Here is a 24935-nt window from a genome sequence, read left to right on the forward strand (position 1 = left end):
TCTTTGTTTTTTCACGCCGTGATATTGAAGCAGCATGAAAGGCAGAGAGGGAGCACACTTGCAGCTCAATTTGATCTTACATCGTCAGAAATCAAAGATCGTGCATGTAAAGAAGGATCGCAAGGAACTTTTTTGTGGGAGACCAAACTTTTCACACTATGTTACTAAAGAATACAATTCTGCTGGTGCAACCCTTGCAAACCCCAAAGGCAAAGCCAGCAACTGTAGCTCGTATCCAAAACTAATAAAAGAACCACAAAATCCATTTTGGGACTTCAACTAAAGTTTTGGGCTTGGATTAAAATACACGATAGATATGGTAGTAAAAACACAAAACACATTTAACTACTGCATATGTTGTGTTTCAATATTAACAACACAACGTGAGTAAAAGGAATGAATTAAAACAAAACTAGAAATGTGGCTGTGACAAATTGTCTTGCTCTACTTCACATTTATAAGTGGGCTCAATTTTTCCACCTCCTTATTAAAACCCAACACAGCATTAATTTACTTTGACAAGTTTTGAAAGGTTGGCCAAATAAAGGTACAAAGTTGTGATAATTTCTTCACACTTAATTAAAGGCATAAACAATAGGTCACTGAGTGGTTAACAGCAAAAAATAAGTCTGTCGAACACATTAGGAGTGTGACTGCTAGCTACTGAAATGCCAGAGGCCACGATTTGTGCGCTGTTTCATCTCTTTCCCCTCTAGGTTAATCTACTTTGTTGCTTCACATTGCCCTCTGTGCGCCTGACAATGCTGTGGCCTTCAGTTGCCTTGGGATGACAAGAGAAATAGCTGTCATCACTGCATTTCAATCTCTGAATGCCTCTTTCCTAACCCCTGCCTTTAATCTCATTCCCAATGTCAGCAAATAGCAATCTGCAGAACTGCTGCGGCGATGGAGAAGGATGGAGGATAGGCGAGCCTGTGCCACTGAGCATTACTGCTCGGCCTGTCAGGGCCTGCAGCAGCAGAGCGAGGGGGACTGAGTGTGGGTTACATGTTTTAGAAGCAGGTTGGCAGGAGCGACATGGAGGGGTGCCAGGGAGCGAGCGGGACTGGCGGAAACGGGGTGAAAGGGACGGTAAAGGCAGGGAACAGGTGAGTGTGTGTGTGCAGCAGAATATGCGGGGGAACTCGTGTTTAGCGACGTATTTGTGTTTATATGCTGTTTATCCGTGCGCACCTGTGTACTTGTAAGTATGTCTACGTTTGCGTGCATGAGCATGCGGATGTCTACTCATTCCCGAGGTCAAACGCTCACTCACAAATGAAATCTAGCAACATGAGTGCCCGGAAGCCTCAGCTGGGCTCGCACGGCAGCTGATCTTGCAAGCCTCAGTGGAGCTGTCTCAACGAGGCAGGATAGCAAGCGCCGAGCCTGTTGGGGGAGGAAGGGAATGGGAGGGGAGTGGGGAAGGGAGGGGGAGGGGGAGGGGGGAAGGGCGGTGTTGGTCACCTCACGTGAACCGCTGCCAAAAAGCGGGCTTCTGTCGCCAGGAAGAGAAGCCCCCACGCCGGCACACTGCATCAGCTGAGAAACTAGAAAGCAGCACTGCGCGGTCAGCGGCAGAGCCGGGACAAGATAATGAGAGAAAGGAACGGGATAGAGAACCCATAAACTATGCTGGAAAACTACTTCATGTTATGTGAAACTGCCCTCCCTGCTCAAAATGGTATCAAATATATTTAAGTATTGAAAACACAGAGAGATGATGACACGGCAGAAAAGCTGCTGTGATCCCCATTCATAAAAGAACAGAATTAGAGACCTATCTATGAAGCTACGCAAACACAACAGGTAGAGGTTTTCGTAGAATTTGTTCAACCTGACATATTTGTAGATTAATAATCAAAGCATTTAACACTGTTTGTATGAGAAAAAAAACATCTTGGGAGTAAAATCTGCACCCTCATACTGACATACATACTGTATTTTTCTTATAAAAGGCAGCTATGATGGATCATCCGTGGGTATTGTGTTGAATAATCTAGTCTTTTCGCAGTCATACACTATAATCCACTGTAGGTGGTATAGTGATGCATGGGCTTAAGACGAGTTGCCATGTCACCAGACTGCCTCATATGATGCCCCCCTGCCCCTGGGTGGTCGGTGACCTCCTTCCAGCAGCATTATGCTCTTCTGTCTCATAATGTTTGCTGCCACATACATATACACACGCAGTACAGCACAGCAAAACAAAGAGGCAACACTGTGATTGGAGGAAATCCTCTCCAAACTAAAGGGACTATGAGGAGATTACTGTGGGAAAAAGTGGAAACACAAGTCTCACTGTACTGTAGGTGAAGGACAAAACTGAATCCCACTTATTCTACTGCTTTTTTAATATTTGCAAAGGTGGAATTAAATACATGATTTATTATATTTTATTTTTTTCATTTTGTAAAATGCTTTATTAATATTATTAGTAGTAGTATTTACTATTAAACTACTTAAATTGTTAAATATTTATTTTATACTTAATTAATTCATCAGTGTTAAAGCTGTCCTCCTTAAGGTTTTTGTCCTGGTTGATTTGCTGACACACGTGGTTGCCGTGGCATCAGCAGCTTCTCCTTCTTGTTCCATCACTCCCTTCCCAAATGAAAAATGATTTGCTGACAAAAAAAAGTGGTTTTTTTAATGTGTTTTATGTGTTTTTGTTTGTTTTTCCAGTTGAAAGCTTTGACTGTGGAGTAGCAGCGGTAGGAGATGTTGGGTTAGAATTTGCAGTAATTTATATCAGCGGTATAAAATTAAAAAACAGTAAATCTGGATTAAATGCGTGTTTCCTGTGAATCCCCAGTGTGTGTGAAGGCAGTCTGAAATCCAGGGCTGCTTTTTATGTACGAAAGCATCTATAAATTTAAAGATATTATTATATTGCACCTGCATGTTTACAAAAGCTTTTTTACTTGAGTTGTGTTGAGTTTTTTTTTTTCTCTGTATACATGCCACAATTAAATGTACACCTTCATAGACTAAATGGAAGCAGTTATGTGTATCAGTAGAGATGGTTGGCCAAAGGCGTTTGGAGACGGTGGAGGTGGAGCATGGTGGGGAAGAGGGATTGGGGAAGGTGCGTCTTTCAAGGCAGCAGAAAGGTTTTACCCTGACACACACACACACACACACACACACCCCACTTGTTATGACATGTAGAGGCACATCTAAAAGCAAACTCCTAAGAGGTTGCTGAGGGCGACCTCAGTAATATGCAAATGAATTCCACCAGAGTATCTTAGACAATGCACAAAGCTGTCTAAACTGGAAGCCTATTAATACATTAAGTTGTGATGTTTCAATGTGTTATAAAGAAACACAGACACACTCCACAAGAGCGCACTGTGTGAACCTAAACTTTTTCTGACCCAATTACCTTAGCTGATCTGTTCTGACTCCTCTGGCCTGTACTGTTACTGGAGCTACACTGCCATTTGTACAGTATCTCTTCCAAGATTCCTCATGAACATTTCATGTGAGGTGTCTTATAAATTATGAGGGCTCTTCCAGCTGACATTATGAGGAAAAGTGGCAAAGCCTGCCTTTTCTTCTCTAGCTCTTATCACGAAACAAAGGCTGGCTCAAACCAAGAGGAAAGGCTTTCCCGACAGCTCGGAGTCCTGTGCGGAGTACAGTATGCCCATATGAATCACTCAGCTAATTTCCAATGACTATCTCTCTACCGTCTGATAACAACATTACAAAAACATTTATGCCTCTGCTCAAAAGTCTCTCTGGAAAATCACTGTATAAATATTGATTGGATATTAAAATTTCACATCTTTGTTAATTCTATACGGTGAAAATCTGAAAGTCGGGAATGACATGAAGGCATTCTCAACTTGTCATTTTGGTATTAAAGAAAAAACAGGGAAAAGATTCTTCAAGGCAGAATGAACTACACTGCATAAGTATCATCATCACTAATTGTAAATAATGCAGAGCATCCCATCCTTTCAATTATTCAGCTTTATGTCCTGGTTTTGGTTGACAGAAATGTAGTGATGACAAAATATTGTAAGTTCTTCTGATGCACAAATGCCAAGGCATCTGTACTGCAAGCTGAGTAGCTGTGTCTTATTAGATTTCCACAAACACAGTACACCTACGCACAACCTAAGTGGATTAAATATGACGGATGATGACATTTGGAGAAAAGGCTCTTTCAGATTACTCAAATCTAATCTGGAACTCTAAATCAGGACTAATCAGTTGCTTTTCAAAGAAGCTTCAATCATAGGGAGAATTTCTGGCTTGCAAACTGGGTTTCTCACAAGAAAAGCCGTTCTTTTATAGTGCATCACTTTCAGGTTTTTACAGTTTGAGGAGCGTTTGCATTTGAGAGCGGGTGCTTTTTTATATGCCTATTTTGCCACAGAAAAGTCCTCAAAGACTTGGCCAGTGTAATTGGTGGACTGCGGTTGTTGTAAAAGAGCATAATAAGGTTGTGCAATTTAGAAGCTACGGACGGAGCTCCATTGAGTCTTATAGAAAGTTTCCTCTGACATCACAGAGCCAGAGTGTAACGTTAATTCAATTCAATTAACCCCCTCTGGACCAATGAAAACTCACTATAGCTGTTTCAGATTAGAAGCTCATCAAAGACATTAGTGACACCAATAAAACTTTGCTATAGGAAGACAATGATTCAGTCCAGTAGCGCGCTAGAGATCGCAGTCCTACTTTGATTAATCTTGTTAATTACTAGCCTTAGGGTTTCAACAACTGCTAGCCCTCTTCCCCCTGTATCGCGCCAAAAAAGAAGAGGCTCGTGTGCCATCAGATTCTTTGTAATTACAAAAGTCTCACGCTCTGGGACTGCTTCTCCCACAGCCCGGGATATACAGTGAGGAACATGTCGAACTAAAGTAAATTTTAACATTACTGTGGTGACTATATGTACATTATTCAGCAGGGGAGAAAAAGGGGCTCGGTGGATTTGCAGAGAAGCATGTGCCTGCGCTTGAACTCTCTCCTAATGAGTCCCTGCAGTCACCTCAGCCATAGACTCCTGCCCTCATCCTTTTTCTTTCTCTCAGTCACTCCCGTAACAGCCAGCCAGCCGCTGTCAGCTGAGGACGCATGCGCTTTCTCTAACTTGTTCTGGCTACCTCAGCTCACATATGACCCACTTGACCCATTTCTAAACTCACATGACATGTCCCTGTTTTACCAGCCTTCAGCCAGTCAGCCTTATAGTTGGAAAGTAGAACACAACTGCATGCATGGTATAGCAGTACACAGAGTTCATGCCAGGTCTGCATCGCATACACATTCACCCAAAAATTAGGCCAACAAGGCTTTGAGGGCCACTCCTCTGTAAAATGACTACACTTTGCTTAAGCCAGTAGATCCATTTGACCTACGTCTAATGTGAACCAATTAAGGTCTTTACATCAGTGCGTACCAACGTGAAGCTGAATATCCCTTAATACCAGTTAAATACATGTCCCTGTAGCTATAATACACCTACACATGCTATCATGGTGTGCTGTGTGATTATGTGCTGATATAAAGCCTGTTCGAGAGTCCCATTGAATGTATTGAGTGAGGTATCTAATGGGCATGGGAACTAATTCCAGGGCAAAGGGGATTAAAGGCTAGAGAAGAGAGAGCAGCACAGGGATGGCACTTGCTGGCAGCAAAGGGTATAGAGGGCGGAAAGATAGAAATGAAATATAAATGCACAGAATCCTTGTCTTTTGAGTCCTATTTTGTGAAATAGTATTAAAATTGGTATTTTGTTTAATCCTGGCAGTTATATTTTTATTTTTTCCAAATGAGAATAAAATTAAATATCCAATGTTTCAGAGGAAAATGGGAGAAATATTGTTAAAAAAAAAAAATGTTGGACAATCACACAAGATACAGAGTTTTTTCAAAATCAGGATGTTTCATCTGTCCATAGCCTTTACATCTCATTTTCATTATACCCTGAGCACGAGCCATGCCTTATCCTTTGATCACACTGATATAGTTTCAAGACTCTACCTTGAAGACTGCTTCCCAGACTGGTAGACATGCTGCTGTGTCTACACTATAAAAATCAATGGATAACAAGGACCAAGAATACTCTGTTAGCCTTGCAGGTATCATGCACACCTGCACTGTACTCGACAGCCTCAAGCCATTTTCCAAAAACATTGTTCTTGTGATACAAAACTAACTTTGTGGGTCACTGGGTGGGCTAATCTAGGAAACCATATGCCAGTTTTATTCTATTAACCCACTATCCCACATTGATTTTTATCCAGCGATTATCACCATAAACCCTGCCAGAAGTTTACTTTTATTTTGGACAGAAATCTCAACAGTAAATGAGACCCATGTTTGCTTTTTCTTTTAGCATCACGAAATGTCACACTGAAAAGTGACAAAAGGAGTGCTCCTAATGAGATCAGCCTGCCTGAGGTAATGTTGACAGAATTGCTTTTGCAATGAATCAGAAAAGATACTTGTGCGTGTGTCTGCAAACCTATTAGTGTTACATATGAATCAAACAGTGAGTCATGGGCTAATTTTAGCCACTTTCCTACTCTCACCTATGAATGTTATATTGTTAAGTGACTGTTGATGTGTCAGAGGCACTTACATCAGTGGATATAGGGCCATTTATAGCATAAATTGTTATATTTTGTTTTGGTGGACTACGCGCTGCTCCTCAATGAAGCCAAGCATCATCAAACAATCCAGGGAGCACATTTAACACCCCCCAGTGAAATATAGAGCAAACACATACAACTATGATATGTGATACACAACATGCACATGCAGGAGAAATCAATTAAGACAGACAGTAACAGTAGCAGCAGGGCATTACGAGCTGGTGAGAGCTTGTCAGATTATAAAGACTTCATGAACGTGAGTCAGCTGATGCTAGCGGTGTATGTGACATCAGTGCATCATGCATGTATTCACTTTCAAAAAAACAAGTCTATACTGTAATGGGTCCAGTATATAATGTATATATTTTGTTTTTGTCCTGTATGTGGGATTAATCATCTTTCAGTCATTTGTGTTTGCTTTACTGATTTTTTGACTTAAGTAGGAAGAGAAGATATTGATATCTCCACAATATGCTCTGCTGATACGAAAAAAATGACGCTATCTCTATTAATTTAGTGCGATATCTAGCATGATTTTGATGCTGAAAATCTGTGACTAGTTAGCTAAACAAGTGGTGGTGAATAGTAGTGCTATAATGTTGTAAAGATACAGCATATACTTATAGGCTTACAGGGGAATTAAAACCTTTATTTCACTGTAATTAACATTTTTACTCACTAGCTAGAGAAAATTCTTGATGACTGTATGTGTTTTAGTACTAGTAAGAAACTGTTCTTAGTAGCAATAAGAGCATAGCCAAAAGAAATGTAGTGTTCTTTTTTTATTCCAAAAATGTACTTGAGTATGAAGGAAAAGTCAAATTTAAGAAGGGTAATGTAATTAGATACTACCCACATTTTGTAGCCTTCATATACCAAGCCCCTCGTACCTAGCAGCGAACAGAATCCATGCTAGCATGCTAATACTAGCTAACGCTAATGCGCCGTGTGTAAAATTAGCTGCCTTGCTCATTACCTTCATACATTATCTTGAAATTATAACATCAGCAAATAGGATAAGGGTAACTTATGTACCATTACGTGCTTCAGCTTTTCTGTTGATATTATTCAAATAAACATACAGTAAGATGTCCTTGTCGTAGTTAAAGGTTTAACTATTTCATGCAGCAGTTATTGTAGGAAAACCACAGGTGTTGCTAATAACATGAATGGCTCAGTTCTATTCAAGTGTCCAAGTAAACATGTCAATGACACAGTCTCATGACCCTGAACCCGAAGCAGCTGAATGGAATTCAGCCATCATTCATTTTTGTATGTATTATATACATCAGTGCTTTTGGTAGAATGTAAAAAGGTTAATTGCTAATCAAGTGAGAGCGAGATGAGCTATCTTACCAAAATATTCCTCAGATGGAGGGTTGTCCATGTCAAACAACATCTTTTTGGTCAGGCGCTCCAGCTCGTCTTCAGGGTGGGCCATGGGAGCACTGCCCTGAAAATAAGAAAAAGACCAAGGTTGTGATTCACAAAGCCGACCGAAGCAATCAAAAGCAGTACAGCATTTCTTTGCATTCATTTCTACTCACTTATGAACATCACGTGTGATTAAATTAAAACAGCAAACTAAAGAACATATTGCTTACCAACATATGTCCAGCTTCGACTTAAAGATTCACAAAAACCTGACTTAAATAAATCAGGAGGAAGCACTGTCTTAAGGTCAAACAAAACACACTGACTGTAATTAACATGCAGTGCGTGGTGTTCAGTCTGCCTTTCCCCTCTGAGATATCTGACCCTGGCTCAGGCCCCAGTGGTGTGCAACCCAGAAGGCTGTGCATATCCTTCTGTGCAATACAAATATGTGGAAAAAACTGTGACCCTGACTAATCCTTGTATTTGGAAAATAATGATAACAGAAGGAAAAGAGGAGGCAAACATTAGAAGAGAGGTTCTTCTAGCTGTGTCGAGGCCTAATCTGTGAGAGATTTTAGAAGGATGACATAACTCTCTGAAGATGCCACTTCCTTCCTTTCCTTGTGAGCCTGCCCTCCCTCTTATCATGCAGTCTCTGACATCTGCCTGCTGTGTGTCTGTATGGAGCTGACGTGTTATGCCTGACATTTTCTGCCAATCATCCACAGAACCGGAGAATATAGCTCCCTCCACCCCCCCCGCCCGGCTCAGGGAGCATTCCCATCACAGGTGTGTGTGTCCTTTGCAGACACCCTGGAGGCCTGAACTTGACTCTTTTCGTACTGCATGGCCAAGCTTTTTCAGAATCGGTGACACTAGGCTGACCTTCCCTAGATCTGGGGGCTGGCGGGATCTTTACAGTAGATTTGATTTTCAATATTGTAACACGAGCAGAGATCTGAGCTGACCTTTGAGGTGTCTCCAAATTGCGACATTTGGGAGCTGGTTTTGTACTAATTTACCCGTGGTTTACTGTGTCACATAAAGGAATCAGATTTGTCAATAGCGGATTGAGTGAAGAAATGTTTTGGTATTCAGAATGAAAGAGTAATTACAGATTGTGTCAAACAACTCTTCTGGTATTATTGATGGCTAAATTTGTATGCCCTTAATTTTTCATTAATTTGACTCATTGTATGTGTCAGTCAGGGTTTGAAGAATATATATGAAGTGTAATTTTAACAATACATCAAAGGTGGTATTGTAAAGGTACAGTTGAGGAGAACATACACTGGTCTAGTGAGTTTATTTCTCAGGACGGTGAGAAATGCTGAGCTCTGCTTACTGTCCACAATGTATCAACGGGCGTCTAGAACTTTATGATGCATGACTTTAGCTCGGCGCGACCCGGCTCAGGATGCAGCGGGCTGATAATGGAAGCCCAAACAGTAGGCCTCATTAACTCTGAGGGATCGACACATTCGACATACAAATCTTTCTGCCATGCCGGAGCAGTCTCTAGAGAGCGGCTGGGCCTGTGCTCTTGGATTCCTTGGCACCTTGCGCCTCCACAGCCACTCAACCATAACAGCATGATCACAGGATTAGAAAGAGATGAAAGGAACATTCCTCAGAGGTTGGATACTCCTCTATTGTCACCTCAAATTAAACGACTTTTTAAAATAATACACAATGGTCAATGGAAGTATACAGTACGTGGAGGCGGTTGAATTCTAATACAACAACCTGCACAAAAGAATAGATAATAAGTCTGTACAATATCCTCAAAGAAATGCTCTCGTTGTCAACACTCTGCTCATTATGCCGGTGTTGTTAGTTTGAGACAGTGAAGAGGACGATTTAACACTGTTAATCTTAGCTCCACATCAAAAGCACATTGGAGAGGGAACGAAATGCTGCTATTACCAGAAACAGACTTTTGAGTTTAAGCTTCATTTATACCTTATCCACTCTTTGACACCCCGCAGCAATGCACTGCCAGAGAGTTTAAAGCACCTTGTTAGGGAGTCTTTTGTGACAGCACGGAATAATTTTTCACTTGAATAAGAGAAAGAAATTGCTTCCCTGCATGCTTTATGATTGCTTTGCAGTTCCTGTTCAGCTTGTCAGAGGCAACAATAGAAACCATACAGCAGCTATACGTGCTGCAGACATGATTTTTCAGTTATGTCTGGCTCAATTCAGTAAATTGTTTGCCTACGCCCTCAGGACACTCAGCCGCAGTTTCATTGAAGTTAGTGCTTAAATTCAGTGGTGACTGGGTTAACAGCTGTACCTATTTTCCACTGTTTTCCCAGTATGTCGAGGCTTATAGTTTCAGGTCATCTGCCATCTGCTTTTTAATGGCAAAAAGCCTATCAGTTGTAATAACCCTGAAAGACATCCTGATGGACCATCAAATAGCCATCCGCATGCCAAGCCATTTTCTGAGCGTTGTTAAATGCCAGCCCGCTTAAAATCAAAAACAACAATAACATCTGTAAGTGACCATTGTTGCGTGCTACCTGATACAGCGTGACAGTGAAAGGTGAGCAGACGAAGCAGAGTCTGGGAGCCGATCACTGCCCGACTGCCACATCTATGAGTAAAGCTACGCTCGCCACCCACCGTGGAATTGGCATTGTGTCAGAACTGATTAAGTGAGGAGTGGAGGGGGGTGGGGTGGGCGTAGGGGGTTCGGCACGTGCTCTCACCTGATACCCTGACAGCACTGTGTCCTGCTAAGAACCTAACCTCAGGCTCTGTCTTTCCTGCTTCCACTGCAGTGATAGAGAGTGAACGGGAAAGACAGCTGTTCTCAGGGCATCAGATCTACACCTTTGTTAGTGGAGGTGGAACAAAGGAGCGCTAGTGAACAGGAAGCACGAACCATTTACATATCATCACCTACTACTGTGCACAACGAGGGGAACTTACTGATCTGTGGGATAAAATGATGCCATTGCAACACATGGGTCAACTCTGCTTGACACAATAATGATGTAAAATTACTTAAGTCATACATTAACTTGAGAAACATGCAAATAGTTCATTAAATAAAACATTAATTTAACTAGGAAGTGAGTATCTATATCCTTGGTGTTTGTCTATCTATTTAGTCAACTAAATATACTAAAAAGTAGAAATTTAAATGTCATTTTTCAGGAGTCATAGTGGCCCCTACATTTGGTTCTGACTGACAGTGTTGATTTGAATTTAATTATTTTGCCTCACTGTGAGCGGGCGATAAAAATAGTTTATTATATCACTTCAATACCAACAGCCACACAGACAGTTAACCAGCTGGGGGCCGATGTTGTTAGCATTTCTTAATCCCGTCTGTGAATTCCGCACTCCCTACGTTACTCAGTGTCGTAATTTAAATCATGCGGTAACATATGGACGCTGAGGCTACAGGACTATCCCTTGATGTGAGTTTAGACTGTCAAAACATCTAGAACCATGAAACAGAGACAGCTAACACTTGCTAGAACCCCGCTTTTGCATAATGTGGGACGAACACAACGTAGGTGTTCAAATAACATGGATGGAAAGTAATATCTAGTTGGAACGAGCGCTAATGCAAAGTGGACTATTAGATAGTTAGGTAAACTAGTTAGCTGCACTTTCCATCTTCCTGTTTCCAAACGGAACACAGATTTAACAGCATCATGGGTCCTCCCAAATGTTGAATCTTATAAAAGGGAAAGATAGATTAAATCGCTAAAATTGTACATAACAACATTATGTGGGGAAAGCAGGTGACTTTTCAACGTTCGTAGGATGTACTGGGATATGAAGGCGATTGCACACTGTGGAAGTTGGTAGTGGTTTATTGATGTTTGAGACAACTGCTCTCATATGTCATCACTGTCATTGGAAAAGCCCACCCAGTGGATTAAAGCTTAGACGCTGTTTCAACAAAATACGGCCAAAATGTGCTTTATCCTCTTTTAAAATACAGACAAATATGCACAATAGCCACAGCATCATTATAATTTATATTTCCTGACACAAAAGTGAGAAGAGTTTCAGTTCGACTTTAAATCAACTTTTGAGGAATCATGAGCTGTATTCTCATATTTAGGCCAGTACTTTTTTTTTTTTCTCCACAGTTCAAAAGCAATGTGCAAAGACAATGAGATTGAGAGCAACCGCACAGCTCAAACAGTACAAACCACTGAGCTGAAAGTGATAACCAGAAGGGGAAAAGTACAAGCGCTGTAGAGCCCAATGAAAGACAACTGCTACAACAACACTAATCTGTGTCTCTAAACCTGCAGCCATCTATCAGCAGTGTATTGCTTCTTGTTTTACTTCCACTAAATGCAATATCGCACCTTAAACCAAAAGCAATTGTCTTCTCTTTTGCAAAAGCTTAACACTTCCCGCATGATCAGCACAAACCGGAGAAAGACATAATCACTCACAGACATATTTATCCACAGATTAAATGATGATGGACTTTACAATACAAATGCTCTTTAGTGTCAATGGAGCTGCAGCTTTACCACAGGCTTTTAAAAGAGCAGCTTTAGTCAGCTCACAATCTGACATCCTGGCTTTTTGTCTCCCTAACTCACAATGGTATTATCTGAAATGGACACAGAGCCTTTGAAAGGGAAATGGCTTATTAAAATAACAGTAATAATGACAACAACAACAACAGCAAATGGACCATTGCATTTGTTAGGGTTCATGAGGGATTGAAATTTTTTATTGGATTGGAATATCTAAAAAAAAAACATTTGTTGTTGCAACACTAAATGAGTGATTACAGCAGCTTAGGCGACTCTGTTTCCCCAAAACAATGAAAGGATTGCTGGATCAGTCACACTATCCTTTCAGTGAGTTAGTGTGTGCTTGCGTGTGTGTGTGTGTGTGTTGGTGGGTGTTTTGAGGAGGGGGGGGGGGGACTATGTCGTGTGTCTAGAATCAAACATATGGGTTAAACACTTTAAGATGCTTTTTTAAAATGTGTGTATTAAGAGCCATCAATTTATAGTGGATGGCTTTATTTGATTCCATACTGCAGAGATTCATTTTCTCAAGTGGCTTTGAAAGCCAAAGATTGTTTATGTCACAGTGACACGGCGGTGCTCTTCAATAGAAACCTTTGAGAGCACATTATTACTGGGATTCATTCATACGACAGACCAGACAGACTTTAGAGTTTCGTCCATGATAATTCAAAGAAAGCTGTTTTGATTATACAGGTGATGTCAAGATGCCACTCTCAGCAGCACAAGTATGCAGCAGGTATTCCACTCTAAACAAAAGTGATTTGTCTGGACAAAAATAATATTTGTGGGAAAGTTGCTTTGTCATTTTTTCCTGCCAGCTGCATGTTTAATTGAGGAATTTGTTTAATACCTAAAAGGAATCACATGTTGGTGGCTTTATGTAATCCATTTGATGAATTTGCTGCTTGCGATGTTAAACAGGTTATGAGTAATCTGTAATGCATTGCACTTTGAGAAGAACCATCACAGCGCTGCAAATTAAGCTCAAGGCCACCTTCTGAGGAGGTGCAGATAAAGTATACATTCTCTCCAAACAAAATAGGTCATGCTGTTTCAGCTCCAATTAAATGCTGAGAAAAAAATAACAGTCAACTGTAGAGCAGCTGTGTACAGAGCAGCCGACAATAATTAAAAATTAACCAATTCCGTAATTGACATTTTCCACAGCCATTCAAATCTTTGGTGTAAACTGAATTCATATAAAGGGATGGATTTCAGAGTGTTCGCAGACATGTAATGTATGTAGAGGGGCCTTTCAATGTTTGTAAGATTGTGTGTGTGTAAAAACTAGGTCATCTGTTCGGAACTGACACATCCCCCTGCAAACAGATATTTGAAAATCTGAGTGTAGAGAGGGGTGCCACAAGCAATCAGAAAACAACAACAACAACAACAAATGACTGCACAAATTGTTGGGATGGAGATAAAACTTATTTGGCATCTCTTTGTATACCATTACAGTCCTATGACTGTAGCAAACACCATATTACACAGGATGCAGGTTTCCCTGGTTTGGGCGAAAGCTCAAAGAGTTTCCCTGCTGTTTCCTCATGTGGTAACTCTGATCTATATTTAAACACGTGTGGTGGACATAATGGAGATACATACAGGTTATGTCTTCAAATCAATGTATTGGCAACCTGCACTTCCCTTTTGTAATACACAAGATTGTTAATCTCCTGTGTAATTTTGCCTGCAAAGCAAACCATGATATATCATTCTCCTTCCCATCTAAACAACTACATGGTTTATGTGAATGATACCCTGAAGGATACCTCTTGACCAAACTACCACTAAAATGCTGGACCTAACTACTCACAAAGACTCACCCAGTGAGGGATGCTTCCTTGATGAGAAAAAATGTTTAGAAAGTGCACACGTTTCATGGACTCAGAGCCAAGGGCGGATAAGAGTTCTTTTGTGGACAGTGTAGGATGTTAAGAGGGCTGAGAGGAATCCAGTTTCACTCACTCCAAAAACTGAGAAAACTTGAATTTGTGCAGAGAGGTGTTGAAACTGACAGGAGACAATGTCGACAAAGAGCCAGCAGGGGCCACTGTTTCTGCAGATGGCTGCCTGGTTTCTGACTGAACCAAGACAATCCTACACCTCCATGTTAATTGTACTTAGTGGGCAAAATGCTTGGATCAATACATTAGCACAAACAAATGATGTCACTCAGTGTTTTTTTTTCATTAACCAAAGTAAGCTTCTTTAATTAATTCCTCACATAACTCTTGTGCTTTTTACACTACCAAACAAAGAGGTATTTTAAAATCAATTGATTCAAATATGTTAACTATATTACTAAAATACAGGTACTATCTAAATGAATTTGTTGTCGTGAATGTGGAGCATTCACTAGACGAACCATCCAACTGTCACCCAGTATGCCACAGTACCATGAACTAACCAGACTAAAGCAGCAGAATAATCTCAGTACTGCAGCATACATCTGCATGTCTTCATTTCAGGCCAGTAAGGAGAGGTTGAAAACAAGAAAATAAACAAACTGCTCAGACATTTTAGATTACTGGGACTCACTGAACTGCAATGACAGGTATCGATTCAGGCAGTTATTTACCAGGCATGCTGTTCATCTCCGAGGGACCAGAGGAGAGGAGGGTGGCAGGGCCTATTATTTATGAGCAGTTATGTGACAAACACTTCTGATCTACTGAGGGTTACCACTGACCGAATGAACTGGCCAATCAACCCTTTATTTCTCAGTGAGACGAACAAGTTAATGTACAAAAATGAACATATACTTAATCAAAGTGCTGACCTAGTCTTCATTTCATTTTAAATCACTTCACTTTGTAAGGTACTATAGTTAATTTGGAGTTTAGCTCTACAGGTTGAAACACTTTAGTTTTGGTTTTTTTTTTTGCTCAATTTCATATTAAATAGAAAATGATAGAATAGTGTTGAATACTGGAAATGTTGATCTTTTGTATTTCCTTGGTATTCTTATCTAATTCTTTTGCTGTTTCCCTGGAAAATACCTGTGGGAACCCGGGATTTTTAGCATGTGTTTGCCAACAGCCCAGCTGTGTGGTTAAATATTGTGAAGTGAAGTGCAAAGTCTGTAAATGACACCACACAACTGAAAATGGACCAATGCATTAGTTAGGGTTCATGAGGGATTTAAATGTTTTATTGATATCTCTTTATATCTGCCTCATCTGCCACTCCAGAGAGGTGGAGGAACTACACACTAGCACTATGATGGTCACTCTCCAAAAAGTACTCAGACAAAAATAAAGAATAAAGAACAAACTTGGTGTATATGTAGAGGACTTATTATTCTTCTATCAACTAAACACATAAATATGAAGGAATAACATTAGAAAATTAGAAAGACCTAAATGTTTTATACACAGCAGACATTCTGACTTGTCATAGCAGGGAAAGCACAGGTGTTATTAATAACACTAAATTGTTGTGTTTTATTTAGTTGTGTCAGTAAGCCATACCAGCAAGCATATGCAGTGGTCTTCATACTGGCAGAGCCTAATTAATGTTATTCACTGCACCTGTGTTTGTGAGATCCCTGTGAGAAAGGCCTACAGTAACTCAGCACATATGATTCAAGCCAGTATGCTATTCTAAATTGTAAAATGCATGGAATTTAAAGTCCCCCTCCTCTCAGAAATGTGTTTTGCTTATTGTTACTTCACTTGGATGTTTGAGCCTCACTGTACAGAATTATGTGTGTTCAGAGTTTGACACTAGAAGACTGTTTTAACATTCATGTGCTGAAGGAGGAAAGTTTCTCTGTGCTCATTCTAAAGTTTAAGGCATGTACCTACAAGCATAATTTGTGACATCACAATTAGTTTGGAGCCAGTTGTTGTCCAGCATGCAACTTACACAAGTGTGATGCGGAAACTTCCAGTGCACATACGCTGAGAATGGACTATTCAGTGAAGTAGGAGACATCTTAAAATATCTGCATATTAATTTCAAGGAGGGAGAGGGATTAGATCAAGGGGTACATAGGACATAAATAATTATTTTAAGTAGTATTGAGTATTTTTATGCCTTAAATATGTCTGCAGGGGAAAGCAGGTGTGGTTAATAATGCTATTATATGATATTTAAAGGTACCTTTTGAAGTTTTCTTGTAAACAAATACATTTATGTTTACATTCCTTATTACTCACCTAAACATTAACTACTACATGTTGCATATTACTGCCACCAAATATCAATGGAATAGCCTGAAAGAATTGGCAAGAACATGTGTCATGAAATACAAACAAAACAAAACAGGGGTCCGCTCATCCAAACATTGCTATATAGCACTACTAGTGGTCAAAAACTCCAAAGTGTACCTTTAATTTTCCTGCAGTTGGTTTCATATAACTAAGATCAAATATGGTAGATTCTGTAGTCCGCAGATTGTCATCAGTGATAATGAATAACTAAAAATCAAAATGTTAGTAATCCTTTTATTAATTTAACAGTCCTCAAAATGGCTTTACAACAAAAAGCTTTCTATTAATTCCCTCCAAATAAGGTCATATCTCCCATAATCTAGTGACTTTTGAATTCTCTGATGACCCATACACACTCTGACCATCTGACCATTAACATAGTAACAAAAAATAAACCAGAAGAACATCACTTTTAACAAATTATTTCCATATTTGCAAAGGTCAATTACAAAAGATCATAGCTTTGACCATCATTCACTTCTAATGCACCTGTTACCCTTAATGGGCTTAATTCCTTTTTGTTGTTGCTTGCAGCTATATTTGCATTTGAGATTTGTTACAGCTCAGGGAACCTGTTTTAAGCCTGGAAGCGTTGGCATAAGAAAGTGAAACATAAGCAGATCCACTTTCCCATCACTGACCTCAAGGATCAGGTCTTGTAAAATGACCTTTGGTCTAAGAAGCATTCAGCAACTAGATCATGTGAGGACCACCACCAAACACCATGTCATCCAACAACATGGTTGTAGGCACAGCAGTAATTATATACAGTAGCTTGTGCATGTGCAATGCTAGAAGAATCCGACTGATCCCTGTCACACAGTCCGACCTGCATTAGTGGTGTAAATGACTTTTGATGATACTACAGTTCAAACACCACACAAGAATGTGTGCTGCGTGATTACAAGGTATATATTAAGTCACTAAACAACTGATATGTGTCAGTACATTTAATATTCCAAGTTGACATGAGCAGGGAGGGTGAGAGGATTTAACTGCCTCATGTGGCTTTTTCTGTAGTGACAGGGTGTCTGCATGGACTACTATTTAAATGAAGATTAGTGATGGTAATTTTATTTTTTTTTATCTCAATGTATAACTACCTACATGATTTGTTTTTTATTTTCATTTCAGTAATTGCAATGCATTAGGCCTTACTCTATTACCTGTAATCCTCTGTGTAAAGGTATAATGTAACAGTGTACACACTGATTTATAAACAGCCCTTTGGCCTTTTATGCTCCTGTCTCTAATGCCTTACACCTTACAGATTCTGTTACAGCAGTGTTTCACTATATTCATTCTGCAGCTGCACACCACTGCTGTAAAATTATGAGCGCCGTTGCTTGCTAAAATTTCCCACGATCATTAATATCAATGGGCTACTAATGATTTTCACTTGCACGCTGTGTGAGCATGATAACACTCTAGTTACCGTGGAATTGTTTTGAGTCATTCTCCCTCTCTTCATTCACATTTATGTGAAAGGTACTGTTACAAGAGTAGTGTAGCTGCTTTAAGGAACAGGGCAGTGCGTTATGTGTGTGCATAACAAGTGTGTGGTTGAGCAAGTGGCAGAGCAGATGTTGAGCAGAAGGTGAATGCAAGCAGAGCAGAGCAACAACAATGGGTTAGCCTAACCTGACCAGGCTCACTTAAATTGGAGTCTGAATCTGAGAAACCCAACGTTCAGATCATAGCTTCAAAACATCACCAACAAATTGTCATGCACATCCCTACCCGATCCCTGTTGCAGCTTTCAGTAAGAGACATATTTATGATTTTTTTATGTGTGTAGAATGCGGGGTCCTGTTTACTGTTTTTAAGAGAGGGGTCAACTTGAATGAACCACTTCTGTGGAATTCACTACTTGAAAAGTAAATTTTTTTAAGGCTTCACCACTAATAATCATGCTAATGTTCTTTGAAAGTGTGTGAAACCAGTGGAGGTTACCCTTCCATTTGTGTATTAAGGACTTTGGTTTTCTACCAACTAAAATGGGAAATGTCCATTTTATTGTCAGTCCCCTAGCAACAGTGTTCTCAGAATTTTAGGATGCCATGTAAAGTTTTTGACCACCAGTAGCGCTACGGAGCAATGTTTTTCGTGGGTCCCATTTTGTTTGTTCTCATGGACACATGCACAAAACCACGACTGCATGATTGCTATTCTCTGATCTCGAGGTGGCAGTGATGCACCAAGTGCAGGGAAGAAGAAGAGTGCTAGTCAGTTAACATGATTGGACACAACGCAGGTTTCAAAATTGTGAATGCAAATGTTTTACAAGAAGTTGAACAACTACAGAAGAGCAAGTTCATCAGGCCTCAAGGATACACACAATGATTTGGTGAGCTACACTGAATGTGAAAAATTAAAAGGAAATGAATCATAAATTGCAAAGCAACTGTTATTTCAGATTTTATGTATAACACTGGTTTCTTGAACAGTATGAGAAGAAACAAAGTAACTACTGAAAGGGCTGAGCAGCTCACAGGTATAATTGGAGTATTAATACTTAGATATGAGTGGGTGTGCTTTTTCACAATCATGAGTCACTCTGTTTTTAATTGTGCTGTAAAGACAATATCACTGTCTGAGAAACTACATGGAATACCTTCTAAACATATTTCTAGCTTCATTACTTGTACCTTTCACCAAAATCAATGCAGCATGCAATAACACGCATACACACACTGACACACACACACAAAAGCTCATTTTACTGGTGTCATTTTTCTGAAAGCTCCACTGTACATTAATTTGGCAGAAATTGCTACACAGAAATAGAACTCATGATTTTGGCCTTTAAACATAGTGGCATTTGAATAGCAAATAAACAAATGCGTTGATGTTCTGTATACGGTGAGAATTTAAGGCTGTTTTTCTAGTGTGGAGTTAACTCTTTATGGTTTGGTAAAAATAGAAAGCAGCTTTAAAGAAATTCCAAAGGAACATTTATTCCCTTTTCGTGTAGCCCGGGGGAAAATCTGTTGATTGTTTACTTGTACAGTTTGCACAGACAAACAGAAAAATATGTGGATGAGCTTTTAATGTAATGGTTGGATGGTGCTGTGAAAGACATGAAAATGAGACAGAAGGGTCAGAAAAAGATAGTGAATGTGTATTATATCAATCACTGATATGAACGAAGCTCATATGTTTTTTCAAAAAGGCTACTTCAGAACTTCTATATAACAATTTACAAAACAATAAAAAATATGGGATTATTTCTCTATCATTGCATTGTTTGGAATAACCATTTTGTTTGTTTGGCGTGGAACAAACCACAATTTGTTTCAAGGTGCATCTTCACACAGAGAAAAGATCACAAGGCTGCAGATAACATGTCTTCATCTTGTTGAAGCCCTGGGGTATGACTTTGTAGTTACACAGGGTAACCCTGCACCAGGCGAAGAATCCTCTCAGGTAATCTATAGCAGAGCTGGTAACCCAGCACTCAGTCAGCTTGCTTTTTTAAAGCCTGCACAAAGTTCATATGTTTTGGGCAGCAAGGGTCAAACACCTCTGGAGAGACATCACGTATGATGTAAACACAGCAAGTGTTCACAGCTGATCGTCTATCCAGGCAAAAATTATGTATTTCTCGTGCACAACAAAGCACAGCTCCTTTCATTGTAAGACACTGCAGAATAAGAACAATTCCAGGTACTAGACACAAAAATATCAGCCACTGTCAAAGCAAAATCTTTTTCTTTTTTTTTTGTGGAGTGCCCCAGGGGTCTATCCTGGGTCTCCTTTTATTCTCCATCTGCATGCGACCTCTGGGGCATATCTTCCACAGACATAATATTAACTTCCATTGTTATGCGGATGCTATGCAACTGTATGTCCCAATAAAGCCTTGTACTACTGACTCTTTCTGTATTATGTCTTTCCTTGCTGATATTAAGAACTGCGTGTCCAAAGATTTCCTGCAGCTGAATGACTCCACAATGGAGATCCTTATAATTACCCCTTCTGGCCCCAACACTAGCATTATTAACCGTCTCTCATCTAGTCCGTGTGCCTTTTATAATAATGTCAAAGAGGAAGTCAGTAATCTCAGTGCAATTTTTGACTCCCTTTGCTCAGGTGTAGCACCTTCACTTGATACGTTTAAACAAGATTAGGTCATTCCTCTCATGGTTCCTCTCATGGATATTTTGGTCAGAAGAGTTCTTAATTCAGCCACAAACAACATGCTTTTGTTGATTTTGGTTGATCTGCACAAAATATTCAGAAGCATATTGCAGTTTCCATCATGATACCTTTTCAATTAGCAAGAATTAATTGTTGTTTATGATGCATGCCAGTTGCACTTGTTAATTAAAATAGATCACATAAAAAACATGAAATGCCACTTAAATACAAAATTAATGAATGAATGCACCGTCAAACATTATCACTCAAGTAAGGTTTACTGAAACAGGAAATTCCTTAAGATTTAAAGAATTCTCACAGGTGTTGCTGCATTCTTTGTGAGGTGAGATTTTAGTTCTAGTTTTGCAAACACAATTTTTGAAGATAAATGAGGGTTCATGCCAGATCACAATCATAAAAGGGTGCTTTGGACTCAATCTGATAGCACCATATGCAAATGTTCTTGTGTAGGTCAAAAGGCAAAATGACCAGGACTGGAAGGCAGAGAAATGTCAGATATTTAAACATGTTTGACAGTTGAAACCATCATTGACCTTCTAGGGGGCTTTAACTGGCTGCAGGGATTGAGCAGTTCAAAATAATCCTCCCCTGTCAAACGTCACTCAAGCTCAGCCATAACACAAGTCATCATCCAGCTTAGCTTTCCTCCAATTTCGGGAAAGACGAGGAGACTCGTGGAAATTGGTATGTTAACCGGCAGCCATGAAATCTGTTAATTTACAATAGAGATCAAACACTGGTGGATTTGGGTAATTAAGCATCCTTGAAGCCTGTTGATGTGGAGAGCTCTTCTTGTACCTTCTCTTTACGTGAGTAAGGACACGTTTGGGGATTGGGTGCTGGGTGGCAAGGGTGATATGGGTTGGGTTTGGGGGGGGGGGGGGGGGCAGAGCAGACGAGCTAATCAGAACAAGTCTAGATCATAGAATTTCATCCATGGAGTTCATCTTGGACTTCTAATGACACTGACCTTCTATGAATACCCTCAATTATATGAAATGATCTCTGTAATAAAGTCCTCAATCAAAGTCACAGACCCCCTACTGAGAAAGTCTCGGGTATTACATAAAATCACCATCAACTCCAAGTGACTAGAGATTTTTGATAATTATGACAAATGTGTAAATAGTTCCATTATTGACTATGTTTTGGTTTATTTACACAACAGATTAAAAGAGGCATAACCCTCTTCTTTAAGTAGATTTTTCACCATTTGTAAAAGGTTATGAACAAGTCACGACACTGGGTCAAGCAGAGTGATGATGATAAAAGGCAAATTTGACAGATTTTGCTTTCATTATAATCTGGCTTTTATAGTGTCTCTGGTCTTTTTTAGCATTAGTGCTATACTATCCACAAATAAACAAAAAACAGATCAGAGCGGAGGTTTGGATACAAAAGTTTTAAGGGAGGGTCAGGTCAAACATGATGTCTGACACCACAGAGCTATTTACAGCACATCAAATAGATGTGCATATGGAGCATTAAGTTTCCCAATATGTTTCAAAGCATATTGGGAAACCTCCCCCGATATAAAGCAAGAGGGAGGGCACACAGCCCATTATCCTGCTACTGTATATCCTTGGGAAAGAAAGACAAATATATATATATAGTGTACACGCTATATCTGTAAAATTAGTGATTTGCTTTTATCTGAAATCAAAGAGATGCTCACAAATCTATTAAACGCCACCTTTTGTTTTTTAATAATGCATCATACTGGGACCAAAGCAAGCTTTTCAAGCAAAATGTAGACTTTTGTTTTGAACAAATATAATTAGACTTATTTTTAAGATACTTGCTACAATGTTGAAGCTAATTTGTATTTAGTAAAGTGCAGTCCTTGATGAGCTATTCCCAGAGGCTGGGAGGCCCAGTTTGTATTTTGAACCAGCATAAAATCCTTGAATTAAAGAAAACTCATGGGCCTTGCACTTTCCAGAGATTGTCTGCGGCTGGATGAATTGAGATTAGAATAGCTGTCTCTATGGCATAGGCTTCTCTGTTCTAAGGGATGACAGTATTTTGTAATTCTTCTCAGACATGTACAGTACTATAAAAAGGTCTGTTGCTGGATTCAACATCTTGCAGAGCTTTTGAAGGCTAGAGGCCTGGCCTATAACAGTCTTAAACAGCTTTTGCTAAGATTAAATGTAGTGCTTTTTAACATCGTTATACTGTGTTAGTGTTAGACAGAATGGTACATCTATGACACAGTTAAAGAATTAACTAGAGCTGAAACAATTGGTTGATTTATTTATTAGTCGATAAACAGAAAAATAATGTGCAACTACTGTGATAATCAATTAATCATTAGACTCATTATTCAAGCATACGTGTGCCAAACATTCCCTATTTACAGCTTCAAAATTGTAAGGGATTGTGAGGGTTTGCTGATTTTCTGTGTTATGTAATGATAAACTGTGTATCTTTAGGTTTTACAGTGTTGGTCAGACATGCAATCAATTTGGTGACCTCACCTCAAAAATAGTGACAGCCATTTTTAACATTTTACTAATGTTTATTTTACTAATGTGCAAGAAAATAATCTGCAGATTAATCGATAATGAAAATAATAATTAGTTGCAGCCCTACAATTAACTATTAAATCAGTAAACTGTTAAAATGTCAATATAATTACCATTTATCAGGCTGGTTAACAACAGATAGAAAATAAGAAGACAACCCAGCCTAACTATTTTAATTTAATGAGAAATCCTGTTTTCATCTTTCATCTACATCCCACCTGTACACAATTAAATGAAAACTAAATAATACAATGAAGCTATAAACTTTAGTTTACTGTACATACCATAGTGGGTAGACATACACTGTTTAACACAAGCTGCCTTTTATGAGACAAATGAAATCAGATGGTGTAAACCCCCAACAGAGAAGATCTTTCAAAAATTCATAAAGGTTAAAACAACTGTTTATTCTGAGCATTTCAATGAAAGATGGCAAGCAGCTCCCCATTGCATTGCCATCTGATGTTGCACAAATGCATACTGTATACACACACTGCACTGACACACACAGTCTTGTACACGCACTTGCACACTTCCCCACCCACCCACACATAAACAGATTCATTAAATAGTATATAAGATGACTGAAAAGATGCTACCAGATGAAAACCCCACCACCACTTTCAGTGGGTTGTCGCTGCTGCTGGGTTGAGCTAAAAGACACAGCTAAAATTAGCTCACTTTCGACACAGTAACATTACTGTAACTCAGTTAAACAGCAACATTTGAAGTTATAGCAACTGAAAACAGTTTGCATTATACGCAAACTTTCAACAAGTAAAGGTGTGTCTGTGATTTTCTGTATTTCAAAGAAAGGTGATGTGTTTGCAGCTATGCTGTGAACACAGATGAAGGTCAGCACCTCGTCCGAGATGTTGGAGTAAGCCTGGCGGAATGATGAGGTGATTTCAGTCATGCAGATGTTGTACCAAAGATTTTTAATAAGGGAGGAGCTAAGGCTGAAACCAAGTCTTGATTTACCTTTTGATTCAACAAGTTCAAACCCTCAGCTATAGTCATAGAATTTGGATGTTGAATGAAAGGACAGGATTTCAGATAAAAGTGGCCAAAAATTAGTTTTCGTCACAGTGTCTAGGCGCCCCCTTTGAGATAGGCAGAGGAGCTCAAATATCCCACAGAGATTTGAAGACGGACTGCTACACTTTCATTTTTTGACAAGAGCCAGTTGATGTGGTTGAAGCATCCAATGGGAATGCCTTCCAGACTACTCCCTATGGAGGTATTCCAGGGATATCTAACTGAGAGGAAGCCCCAGGGCAAACCTAGAACACACTGGAGGGATTATATATCCCAGCTGGCCTGGGAACGCCTCGGGATTCTCAAGAAGGAGCTGGGAGACATGGCTAGGGAAAGGGATGTCTGAGCTGTTCTGCTTAGCCTACTGCCACCAATCCAGACCATAAAAAGTGGCAGAAAATGATGAAAAGGTAGGACGGATGGACAGATGGATAGATAGATAGATGGATGGATGGTTGGACTGATTGTTGC

General features: G+C 39.6%; 1 protein-coding gene across 1 annotated transcript in view; it reads right to left on the reverse strand.

Annotated features, from left to right (window-relative positions):
• Positions 1–24935, reverse strand: part of lpp (LIM domain containing preferred translocation partner in lipoma) — a 142167-nt gene that overhangs the window by 31618 nt on the left and 85614 nt on the right. Inside the window, exon 7 of the mRNA XM_067597789.1 lies at positions 7974–8070. Within this exon, the coding sequence (XP_067453890.1) occupies positions 7974–8070 (97 nt within the window). The remainder of the gene's footprint in view (positions 1–7973; positions 8071–24935) is intronic.

The sequence above is a fragment of the Thunnus thynnus genome, chromosome 8, assembly GCF_963924715.1.
Source record: "Thunnus thynnus chromosome 8, fThuThy2.1, whole genome shotgun sequence".
Taxonomy (NCBI): Eukaryota; Metazoa; Chordata; class Actinopteri; order Scombriformes; family Scombridae; genus Thunnus; species Thunnus thynnus.